At 42.3% G+C, this 12014-nt stretch overlaps 1 protein-coding gene across 3 annotated transcripts in view; it reads right to left on the bottom strand.

The window, feature by feature from the left end:
• ZRANB1 (zinc finger RANBP2-type containing 1) overlaps positions 1 to 12014 on the bottom strand; it is a 309172-nt gene that overhangs the window by 79275 nt on the left and 217883 nt on the right. For all 3 annotated transcript variants that reach the window (XM_029610613.1, XM_029610615.1, XM_029610614.1), the window contains one exon: positions 2189 to 2309. In XM_029610613.1, the coding sequence (XP_029466473.1) occupies positions 2189 to 2309 (121 nt within the window). The remainder of the gene's footprint in view (positions 1 to 2188; positions 2310 to 12014) is intronic.

Here is a 12014-nt window from a genome sequence, read left to right as displayed (position 1 = left end):
TACAGGGAACTAAATATTTCTGGCACATCAATCAAATGACGTCACATCCAGCAACCGGAACTCAATAAATGCTAAAAAGTATATGTAACTGTAGCAGAGAATACTAATCAATTTCATTGCTGAGGCCAACAGGTTGAACAGTATTGAGGTAAAAAATCCAATATTTCTCCCTACATTTGAGCTGATGTGCAAGATCCCCACCCCGTTCATTCTTGCATATGTGTCAATCACATGCCACGTGAGATCTGGCATCCATGAATTATAATATAATCACGTATGTTCTTTACCATGCTTATATGCTATCATTGGTCTAACTGAAAAGGTCGTATAGATTTGCAAAATCGGCCAATACTTATGTATTAATGAGGCCACAGCTGATGAACTTGAGGTGTATTTTAACATAAGTTCAGAGTTCTCATCCTTATGGTCATCAGTATTGTCCATAAGAAGCCATTGTCTCAGCATATCTTGCCCTTTTGAACACATGCTTGATGATCCTATATGGATATCCACGAATCAATTTTCTAGACAGAAATTCTGCCTGTTTCATAAATTCTTGAGTTGTAGAGCAAATCCTTTTCGACCTTAAAAATTGCCCCTTAGGGCAATTCTTTCTCAAATGATACGGGTGGAAACTTGATATATAACATGCTGTTCCTGTCGCTCACTTTTCAAAACATACTTGTACTCAGTATGGTTTCATTTTTAGATATAGTAATGTCCAAATAACTGATGCTGTGTGAATATGTCATAGTAAAGGCCAAACTGAGATCCAAAGTATTCATCCAAATCAAAAAGGATTGTAGCGCAGTCACATTCCACTGCCATGGTAAAAATATATCATTGATGTACCGGGCCCAAAGGGCCACATTTTAAATCATGCAGTTGTTTATAGGTTAGTCTCCTCAAATCTGGCCATATATAGGTTTGCAAGGCTAGGGTTCATAGTGGCTCTCATAGCCGTTCTATGAATTTGTTTATAAAAAGTTTTCCCAAAGCAAAAATTCTCTCACAACACTATAAAGCCATGGTATCAATGAATTCAGTCAGAATTCTATGAGGACGCATACGTGTTTCTAATGCGTGTATGACCTGAAGAGCCTCCTCCTGCGGAATGCTAGTATATAATGATTTTATATCCAGCGTAACCAACTGTATATTTTGTACATCAGTGACAGGCTCCAAAATCCTTAACAAATGCTTGGTATCACGTACATTTATTTTATTTATTTATTTAAACATTTTTATATACCGGCATTAGTTGTGGACATCATGCCGGTTTACATCAAAAACTGGTAAAGTTTGGAAATTACATTTTAACAGGGAATAAGAAACTGGGAGGGGGTAACAAGAAAATAGGATAGACGAGAAATAACAGTAACATTAACGTACATATGACCAGATGGTGGGAACTATAGGTTGTAGAAAATGGTCCACAAATACTGAGTGTGGTTTTAACATGGAACCAATGGAAGCAACTATAGGTCGTATATAAGGCAGAAAATAGTAAAAGTGTCTAACAACATTTTCTCTGACGCCACCTATTATGATGGTCTACTTAATATAGTTATATTCGATTGATGAGAAGGATCAGCACTGTATTGTACATCCTATTTCCACTCACGAGGCTATATTGGGAAAAGTGTTGTGTTTTGTGCATCAATATGTCTTACACAGAGGAGCGGCTTCTGGGTGTAGGAAATGAGGAAACATTGTTCTAAGTTTGCCATGAAAATGTTGGTGTATGGTGGAGCCATCCGGGTACCCATAGCAGTGCCATTCCAAGTCAAGGTAATCCTCTAGTCCTGTTCAGAGCAAGAGCAGTCTATTTCTAACCCTCCAAACTGAAGTAATAGAATGTGTGTTCAGCAATCTGTTTAAAGCAGCCAGATACTTGTGGGAGAAAGGAGAAAAAATAAAAACGAGCACACAAAGATGATTTTCCATATCCTTCTTTTACTTGTTTTAGGGTTAGTATTACATTTGGAAAATAATCAGTTCCAGATTACTATTTCAGCATGAAATCTAGATACAAATCATCCTAAGGACAAACAGAAGTTTCAGTAGTAACCCTATAATCTGTGAAAATGTCACCATCTCTAACTTTTATCATTGGTTCCCTGCAAATTATTCTAATGTTACTTAATCATCATCAATATATTAGTAAACAAAATTCAGTGCACATTACCTGACTAGCCAGCGAGAGTATAAACGCCCAGTCTTCCTGCCACTGTTCCTCCCGCAGAGAGAAATGCAAACCGAAGCTCTGGGAGTACCACGACTCCCACTCTTTCCAGCGAGTGTAGAACCTGTGCAAGGACAAAGAAAATTCAAAAACGTTTCCAGAAGACTTATCGAGAACTATTTACACAGCACACCACCATAGCAGGGAAGCCAGCATGGAGACAAGTAGTCTTCCATGAAGCTTAAGAATCATAGCCACAGCTGTACCCTTCAGCCATCTCTTGAAGCAGAAGGCAGGCAGCTTCCAGGCTGGTTACATTTTATTTTATTTTTATTTTTAAAAGTTATATGCTGCCTTCTCCAAGGGTCAAGCTGGCTTACAGTCAAATTCATCCATAATCCAGATCACAAAATAGTAAATAGTAATTAAAACACAATATACAAAAAAGTCAATTATTAAAACAAATTAAAGGTGCATATGCCATACCTAGAAATTAAAAGCTTCACAAAATAAATGTGCTTTCATATTTCTTCTGAAAGTCTTGATTTTAGCCTCTTTATGAGGAACTATTGTAAGAAAGTTCCACCATATTGGAACCATAACAGAAAATATTTTTTCTCTGCATTCAACTAGTTTGACCACCCTAAAGCTCAGAATGTCTGAGGCACCGACCTGCTGACTTTTAGAGTTCTGGTGGGTTGATACATTTTGAGCTGAGAGTTGATATTTGGTGAAGTGTCACCAAGCATGGCCTTATGTATCATCGTCAGTACTTTAAATCTGATTTGTTGTTCAATGGGAAGCTAGTGTAGCGACATCAAAATGGGAGAGATGCGATCACATTTGGAGGTAGCTGACAAGATTCTGTAGGAATAAAAACTAAGTTTCATTACTGTCCATACAGCTAAATGAATTCTTACTGTATTTAGACCCTTGGCCTGTATTTCATAAATAGAGATACTGAACTTCTGACAAGCTGCAATATGTGACTGACATAACTCCTGTGCCAAGCACATTGTTTGACTAGGCCTCTGTTAAAGAATGAAATCTTTTCTCAGCAATTAGAAAAGGGACAAGACAATGCAGGCCTGCTTGAGAGGAGACTGATTTGAAGTTGCAGCCAAGCCCAGAAGCACCTGGCAACCCAGCTTCAAAACCCGAGGGGAGTCCTTATCAGATCCAAGTCAACTCTCAGTTCAGCTGCCATGTGGCAGAAGGTTGGTCCTGCGGAGGAGGGAAGCCAAGTTGTGGGGATTAAGCAGTCAAAGTGAAGAACTTCTAATGATAACTTTTATCTCATTTGGATTATAATGCCTGTATTACTTCTCTAACATGTCCTCCTTCGATCGAAACTTGTAAACCGTTATGACAGCGAAACCGAATGACGGTATATAAAACTTGATAATAAATAAAATAAAGAAAGAATGAAGAACCAATCAGAATTTGACTCATATCCCTGTTTTCATATGCCTGAAGTGAATAAAATCAGCTTGGAAGAGGGGCTCAGTCTCGGTTAAGAAGATTCCATTCACACCAGCAAGAAGCAGTCAAGAGTCATCGCTGACAGCCCCACCCAGCAATTAAGCCGCTAGATCAGATCCAGTGTTCTGGAAGAGCTTATAAAGCCCTGCTACTTTAGCCAGCGTTGAACCTGACTAGTTCTTCCCAAGGAACAAACAGGCCGATACAGTACAGTGCACTCCGACAGAGCGCACTGTTAGCCTGCTATTGGACGCGCGTTTTCCCTTACCCCTTTATTCAGTAAGGGGTGGAATACGGGCGTCCAACCCACCGAACCTAATAGCGCCCTCAACATGCAAATGCATGTTGATGGCCCTATTAGGTATTCACGCGCGATTCAGAAAGTAAAATGTGCAGCCAAGCCGCACATTTTACTTTCAGAAATTAGCGCCTACCCAAAGGTAGGCGCTAATTTCTTCCAGCACCGGGAAAGTGCACAGAAAAGCAGTAAAAACTGCTTTTCTGTGCACCTTCCGACTTAATATCATGGCGATATTAAGTCGGAGGTCCCGAAGAGTAAAAAAGGTTAAAAAAAAAAAATTGGAAGTCGGCCAGCGGCTGTCGGGTCGAAAACTGGATGCTCAATTTTGCCGGCGTCCGGTTTTCGAGCCCGTGGCGGTCAGTGGGCTCGAGAACCGACGCCGGCAAAATTGAGCGTCGGCTGTCAAACCCGCTGACAGCTGCCGCTCCTGTCAAAAAGGAGGTGCTAGGGACGCGCTAGTGTCCCTAGCGCCTCCTTTTGCCCGTTTCTACCGCTGGGCCTAATTTAAATACTGAATCACGCACACCGGCGAGTGGCCGGTGCGCGCGCCTGGCCGCTCTCCCGCGGACTTTACTGAATCGGCCTGTAGGTGAGTCCTCTGCCCTTACTCCAGATGCAGACACTCATAGTATGCTTCCTCATGACAGGGGCAGCGTTCAGGTCTTCCAATTTCTCGTACAGCTCAGGGGACAAGACTGAAGGAATTCAATTATGGGTATTGTTTAAGGGCTAGTAAGTTAGAACTGTGTATGATTTATAAGCTAGTTCCAGCTACAGCAATGTTATGTTTCTTCTGATTTATTCATACCTATGAAAGTGAAGCACTATAAGAGTTAAGTATGTATTATAAGTTTCTAAGATCACTAAGTTATTCGTGTTTGTTCTGGTAATTTAATGCCTTGCAATAAATCTGAGTCAAATGTATGTGTGTTCTGGGCTGATCAGGTCATGCAGAAAGGTAAAATAAGTGTTAAATTCAAAAGTACTGTCAATCCCCACAGGGAGGGGGAAGAGGGCAGTATCCAGACTGCAGCTTATGTTTATAAATCCTTACAAGTCTAGAGGCTGAATTTTGAATAGCTTGAAGGGCTTTTGCGTGAATATTTGGGAAGTCCCAAGTACAGAGAAGTACAGTGTAGTTTTGTGATTTCTAAGCATTGTAAAATGGTTCTGAAATCATTCAGTTCTAAGTAAAGTTTTAGCTTACGTATGCTTCTCAACTTCCAGAAGGAGTTTCTTTACAAATTATTTTTTATCTGGGATTTAAATGGAAGTTAAGAGTCAAATCTGATCCCCAGATAACAGGCTTCATGTGAGAAAGGATTTGAGCATCCTTGAAAACGAATAGGAGTGGGAAGTTCTTTTAGCTATTTTTTGCTAGGGTAGATTCTTTCTATTTTGGAGAGATTTAATGAGTGTCTGTTGTGGAACAGCCAGCTCTTTATTGTAGATAGATAAACTGATATTAGATCAGAATTAGTGTTATCGGCGGCAGCAGGGAAGAAAAACTGTATGTCATCAGCAAGTAAACATCTCTGTGGTCTACGCCACAGAGATGTTTACAAAGGGAACTCATGCATATACTGAATAGAATTGTTTATAATGACGCACCTTGTGGCAGTCCTGTCATAAGAGGGAAACTGATGAACCTATTCTAACTTGTTCTGGTTTGTCAAAAAAAAGATGAAAACCATTTAAGAATAAAGCTGTTAATTCCAATTTGAGTAAGACAAGATAGAAGTATAGTATGATCAAGCATTTTGAATGCTGAAGACAGGTCTAACAAAACAAGAATATAATCAATACCATGATCAAATCCTCTTTGAATTATATCAACACTTGATCTGAGAAGTAATTCAGTACTGTGAAACTGAACTGATCTTACATCAGGGTAATAAATGCGTTGGATGCCCAGCCCATGTCGGTGGTCAAGAATGTTGGGTTTAGGCAGCTGCTTGGCCTTTTATACCCAAGATACAAGGTATCCAGCAGGAAAATGTTTAATAGTCGTATAGTACTTTCCATGTACATTTAGTACCATGCCAGAATGCAGGCACAGCTGCCTATAGCTGAGAAGCAGGGCATTAATTTCACCAGTGAGCTCTGGATCAGCCAAAATGCAGTACATGCTTACTTGTCCCTTTTAGCAGTTGGATAAGGCTGGCACAGGGATCACCTTATTTGGGGGTGTGCTATCAGGATACAGGTGGGTTGTGCTGCATACCCAGGTGATGGACCAGAGACATACCTCTTCCAACATCTTAGAGTAGATCAGGGAGATTATGGACAGTTGGTTAGGTTAGACATATGGCTGTTACTGGCTTTTTTGTGATGATAGTGGGCAGAACATGATCAAACAGTGTGTGATGGAGGTTACAAGGACATCTAATATTTGCTTTCTTACTGTTTCTGGTCACGAGGGATGCTTTTGGTATGGGTATTAAGCAGTGTGGCAGCCCTGTCCTGTGTGAGCTGATAGAAAGGTGCTGGAAAACAGTTGCTCGTTTCTACTAAAGTGTGAAGTCGGGTCAACAACGAAGGAAGAAGCCAACATCAGTAGGGGTGCCTCAGAACTACCTTTTCCAAGATGTGTGCACCAGTTTGAATGCTACCTACTGCATGCTTCAGAGGTTTTTCAAATAGCAGACACCCCCTTCAGGACTTATTTTTGGAGGCTGACATTGGTTTGGAGCAATCCTTTGTGGCTCAGGATTTGTTACTTATGAGGCAGTTGCTGATTGTTCTGATATCCTTGGAGGATGCCAACAGTGGTGAGTTTATCAGTCATGTACATAACATAAAATATGCCATACTAGGTCAGACCAAGAGTCCATCAAGCCCAGTATCCTGTCTCCAACAGTGGCCAATCCAAGTCACAAGTACCTGGCAAGTACCTAAACATTAAATAGATCCCATGCTACAAATGCCGGCAACAAGCAGTGGCTATTCCCTATTGATTAATAGCAGTTTATGGACTTCTCCTCCAGGAACTTATCCAAACCTTTTTTAATCAAAGCAACACTAGCTGCCTTGAACACATCCTCTGGCAAGGAATTCCAGAGCTTAATTGTGTGTTGAGTGAAAGAATTTTCTCCAATTTCTCCATTGCGTGCCCCTTGGCCCTTGTATTATACGAAAGAGAAAATAATCGTTTCACATTTACCCATTCAAATCCTTTCATAACTTTATAGACCTCTATACCCTCCTCAGCTATCTTCTCCATGTTATGATCCTGCCCACGGCTACGCCGCGAGCAGTCTCTCAACTTTTTCTCCAGCCAGCCAGCCAGCTCCCAATGCTGCCGCTGTGCTCCGATGTGGCCAGGAGGCCACCACGCCATCTTCACGCAGCAGGAGCCGCCGCAGGGTTCTGCGGTGGGACCGCCGCTGTAGCTTCTCTGCCTGGAGGCCTGGAGGCCGTCCATGTTTGTCTTCTGCACAGTGGGCTTTGCCACCGTGCTGCTATGGCCTGAGGCTGCTTGCTTACCTTCTTTCACAGCCAGTAGGCCGTCGTTGAAGCTACCTTCCGCGGCAGACAGAGCCACCATCGTGGGACCTTCCCACGGCAGGGAATGCCGCTATCATTGCTCTTTTCCGCAGCCTGGAGGCCACCCTGGAACTTCACTTCTTTCCCAGCAGGAAGCCGCCTTTACAGCTGGACCTGCTTCTTTCAGCTCAGTCTTCACAGCATGGCTACTGTCCCTGGTCCTGCCTCCTTAGGCCGGGGCTGCGCCTCTCCTCACCATTTAAAGAGCCAGTCCTCCTGGCTACTCCTCATGATGTCATCCTGGGCATTCCTCTTCAGCCCTACAAAAGGGCTCAGCCTTCAGTTCCTCTTCACCTTCGCAAGGAGTCCGTCATGGAGTCGGACTGCTCCTGGATCCCCTGTTCCAGCTCTTCGGTCCAGAAGTTCCTGGTGTCCAGCTCCGCTTCTTCAAGGCACTCTGTTCTTCGTGGGAATTCCCTTGTCTTCCTCTCTGGTTCCTGATCCTTCATCTCATCTTTGTTCCATGTTTGGTCTCTCGCTGGATCCTAAGTCCTTGTCTTCAGATGTCTTTGTTGTCCGACCCTCCTGATGTCTTCACCTTCAGATCTTCCGGAAGTCATCATCTTCTGATGACTTGTCCTTCCAGAAGTCTGTCATCCTATTGTTCTGCCTCTTGGAGCCTCCTCGATGCTCCTGGTTGGGTAACCTGGGGGTTGAAGTCCAGACGTCTTCGTGTCAAGTTGTCTTCGTCTTCAGAATCTTTTGATGTCCTCGTCTTAAGATCTTCACTGTCAAGTGTTCAGACCCTTTTGGCTATTTCGTCAAGGAAGCCTTCAGACACTTTGGCTCCCTCGTCAGGGTAGCCTTCCTCTCGGATAACCTGGTTCTGGATTTACCTCCTAGTGGACCTCTATCTTCAACTTCGGTTGACCTTCTGATTCGTCTTCCGCGCTGGGTCTGAAGCTGTCTTCAGGTTGGCCTGCGCCGATCACACCGGGTCTCCGAAGCTCAGTTCAGTATGGATGCTGCTACAAGTCCTGGCCGGATACCTTCATACTGAGTTTTAACTCTTCTGTTGTCTTTTCACTCAGCAAGTTTCTTCATCAGTGTCGCTGATGTTCTTCTCTTCAGCCTTGCCTCATCCTGATCAAGTCCTAGTCTAATCCTCGTCTTCAAGTATCATCTATTCGTCTTCAGTCTTGTCTTGTTCCAGTTCCATCATCTGCCCTCAACCTCAGTCCATCCTGGCACATTTGCCGTTCCCGTACGGCAGGTCCGAAAGGGCTATCGAGTGGCCGGCGGGCTACCCCAGAGACCAGCATTGCATTGTTGTGTCTCTGATGCATCAAGTTCGGCGGAGGTCTTCTGCCTGTCCGCCTGTGCTGGGATACGTCTCACCTGCCTTGGCGCTTCCTCGGAACTCCTCTCTACAGTCGCGTCGTGGTCCAAGGGCACACCACTCTCCCCGGAAGCGGGATCGCTCCCTAGCGCTCATACAACACTCCAAGCTAAACAGCCCTAAACTCCTTAGCCTTTCCTCATAGGGAAGCCATTCCATGTCCTTTATCATTTTGGTTGCCATTCATTGTACTTTTTCCAGTGCAACTATATCTTTTTTGAAATGCGGCAATCAGAAATGCATACAGTACTCAAGGTGCAGTCTAACAATTGAGTGAAACAGATCCATTATAACATCCCCTGTTTTTTTGCCATACCCTTCCTAATAATTCCTAACATTGTTGCTTTTTTGACCACCACAGCACACTGAATCAACAATTTCAATGTAATATCAACTATGAAACCCAGATCTTTTTCTTGGGTGGTTAGCTTCTAAAATGGAACTTACATAGTGTAGCTACAGCATGGGTTATTTTTCCCTATGTGCATTACCATGCACTTATCCACTTATGTCATCTGCCATATGGACGCCCAATCTTCTAGTCTCACAGGATCCTCCTGCAATTTATCAAAATCTGCTTTTGATTTAATAATTTGTATCATCTGCAAATCTAATCACATCACTCATCGGACCTCTTTCCAAATCATTTATAAATGCATTAAAATCTTTCCGCGATGGCCTTATCTTCTCTAAGTGCCCCTTTAACCCCTCTATCATCTAACGGTCCAAATGACTCCCTCACAGGCTTTCTGCTTCGGATATATTTTAAAAAGTTTTTACTGTGAGTTTTTGCCTCTACAGCCAACTTCTTTTCAAATTCTCTCTTAGCCTGTCTTATCAATGTCTTACATTTAACTTGCCAATGTTTATGCTTTATCCTATTTTCTTCTGTTGGATCCTTCTTCTAATTTTTGAATGAAGATTTTTGGCTAAAATAGCTTCTTTCACCTCCCCTTTTAACCATGCCGGTAATCGTTTTGCCTTCTTTCCACCTTTCTTAATGTGTGGAATACATCTGGACTGTGCTTGTAGAATGGTATTTTTCAACAATGACCACGCCTCTTGGACATTTTTTACTTTTGTAGCTGCTCCTTTCAGTTTTTTTCTAACAATTTTTCTCATTTTATCAAAGTTTCCCTTTTGAAAGTTTAGCACGAGAGCCTTGGATATGCACACTGTTCCTTTTCCAGTCATTAAATCAAATTTGATCATATTATGATCACTATTGCTAAGCGGCCCCACCACCGTTACCTCTCTCACCAAGTCCTGTGCTCCACTGAGAATTAGATCTAAAATTGCTCCCTCTCGTCGGTTCCTGAACCAATTGCTCCATAAAGCTATCATTTATTCCATCCAGGAACGTTATCTCTCTAGCGTGACCCGATGATACATTTACCCAGTCTATATTGGGGTAATTGAAGTCTCCCATTATTACTGCACTACCAATTTGGTTAGCTTCCCTAATTTCTCTTAGCATTTCACTTGTCTGTCTCACCATCTTGACCAGGTGGACGGTAGTATACCCCTATCACTATAGCCTTCCCCGACACACAAGGGATTTCTACCCATAAAGATTCAATTTTGTATTTAGTCTCATGCAGGATGTTTATCCTGTTGGACTCTATGCCATCCCGGACATAAAGCGCCACACCTCCTCCCGAGTGCTCCTCTCTGTCATTGCGATATAATTTGTACCCCGGTATAGCACTGTCCCATTGGTTATCCTCTTTCCACCATGTCTCTGAGATGCCAATTAAGTCTATGTCATCATTTACTGCTATACATTCTAATTCTCCCATCTTACTTCTTAGACTTCTGGCATTAGCATACAAACATTTCAAAGTTTGTTTCTATTTTCATTCTGCTTTTTAATTGATAGGGATAAGTTAAAAATTTTTAGCAGAGGTGAGTTTTTAGTTACAGGCACTTGGACTACTTTTCTAATTATTGGAACCTCACTGTCGAGATGCCCTAATTCTAATGCATCATTTGTATCCTTTAAAGATACCTCTCTCCGAACCATGCGCTGCGGAGCAACTGTCGGCTTTCCCCTTTGTTCTAGTTTAAAAGCTGCTCTATCTCCTTTTTAAAGGTTAGCGCCAGCAGTCTGGTTCCACCCTGTCTCTTCTCCAAGCTGAAAAGTCCTAACCTCTTTAGTTTTTCCTCATAGGGGAGCTGTTCCATTCCCCTTATCATTTTGGTAGCCCTTCTCTGTACCTTCTCCATTGCAATTATATCTTTTTTGAGATGCGGCGACTAGAATTGTACACAGTATTCAAGGTGCGGTCTCACCAGGGAGTGATACAAAGGCATTATGACATTTTCCGTTTTATTCATTATTCCCTTTCTAATAATTCCCAACATTCTGTTTGCTTTTTTGACTGCCGCAGCACAATGAACCGACAATTTCAATGTGTTATCCACTATATTGCCTCGATCTCTTTCTTGGGTTGTAGCACCTAATATGGAACCTAACATTGTGTAACTATAGCATGGGTTATTTTTCCCTATATGCATCACCTTGCACTTATCCACATTAAATTTCATCTGCCATTTTGATGCCCAATTTTCCAGTCTCACAAGGTCTTCCTGCAATTTATCACAATCTGCTTGTGATTTAACTACTCTGAACAATTTTGTATCATCTGCAAATTTGATTATCTCACTCGTTGTATTTCTTTCCAGATCATTTATAAATATATTGAAAAGTAAGGGTCCCAATACAGATCCCTGAGGCACTGCCCACTCCCTTCCACTGAGAAAATTGTCCATTTAATCCTACTCTCTGTTTCTTGTCTTTTAGCCAGTTTGCAATCTACGAAAGGACATTGCCATCTATCCCATGACTTTTTACTTTTCCTAGAAGCCTCTCATGAGGAACCTTGTCAAATGCCTTCTGAAAATCCAAGTATACTACATCTACTGGTTCACCTTTATCAACATGTTTATTAACTCCTCAATATATCCAAGAAAATTGAGAGAGGATTCTAGCCGGGCCTCCACGTCCCTAGCAGGGGCTGGATTCTTCTTTGGTAATTATCTTCCTCTTTCTCTTCATTTTCCAAAGAGTAGGAGTAAACAGGTTTCAATAGCTGTTTGCCGACTGCTGTGCTCAGCAGGAACCAGACATAACACTATGTTTCGAATGACTTCTGCATCAG

The sequence above is a fragment of the Rhinatrema bivittatum genome, chromosome 7 (assembly GCF_901001135.1).
Source record: "Rhinatrema bivittatum chromosome 7, aRhiBiv1.1, whole genome shotgun sequence".
Lineage (NCBI taxonomy): Eukaryota > Metazoa > Chordata > Amphibia > Gymnophiona > Rhinatrematidae > Rhinatrema > Rhinatrema bivittatum.
The sequence above is the reverse complement of the archived record's forward strand: the minus strand, read 5'-3'. Positions and strand labels throughout refer to the sequence as shown.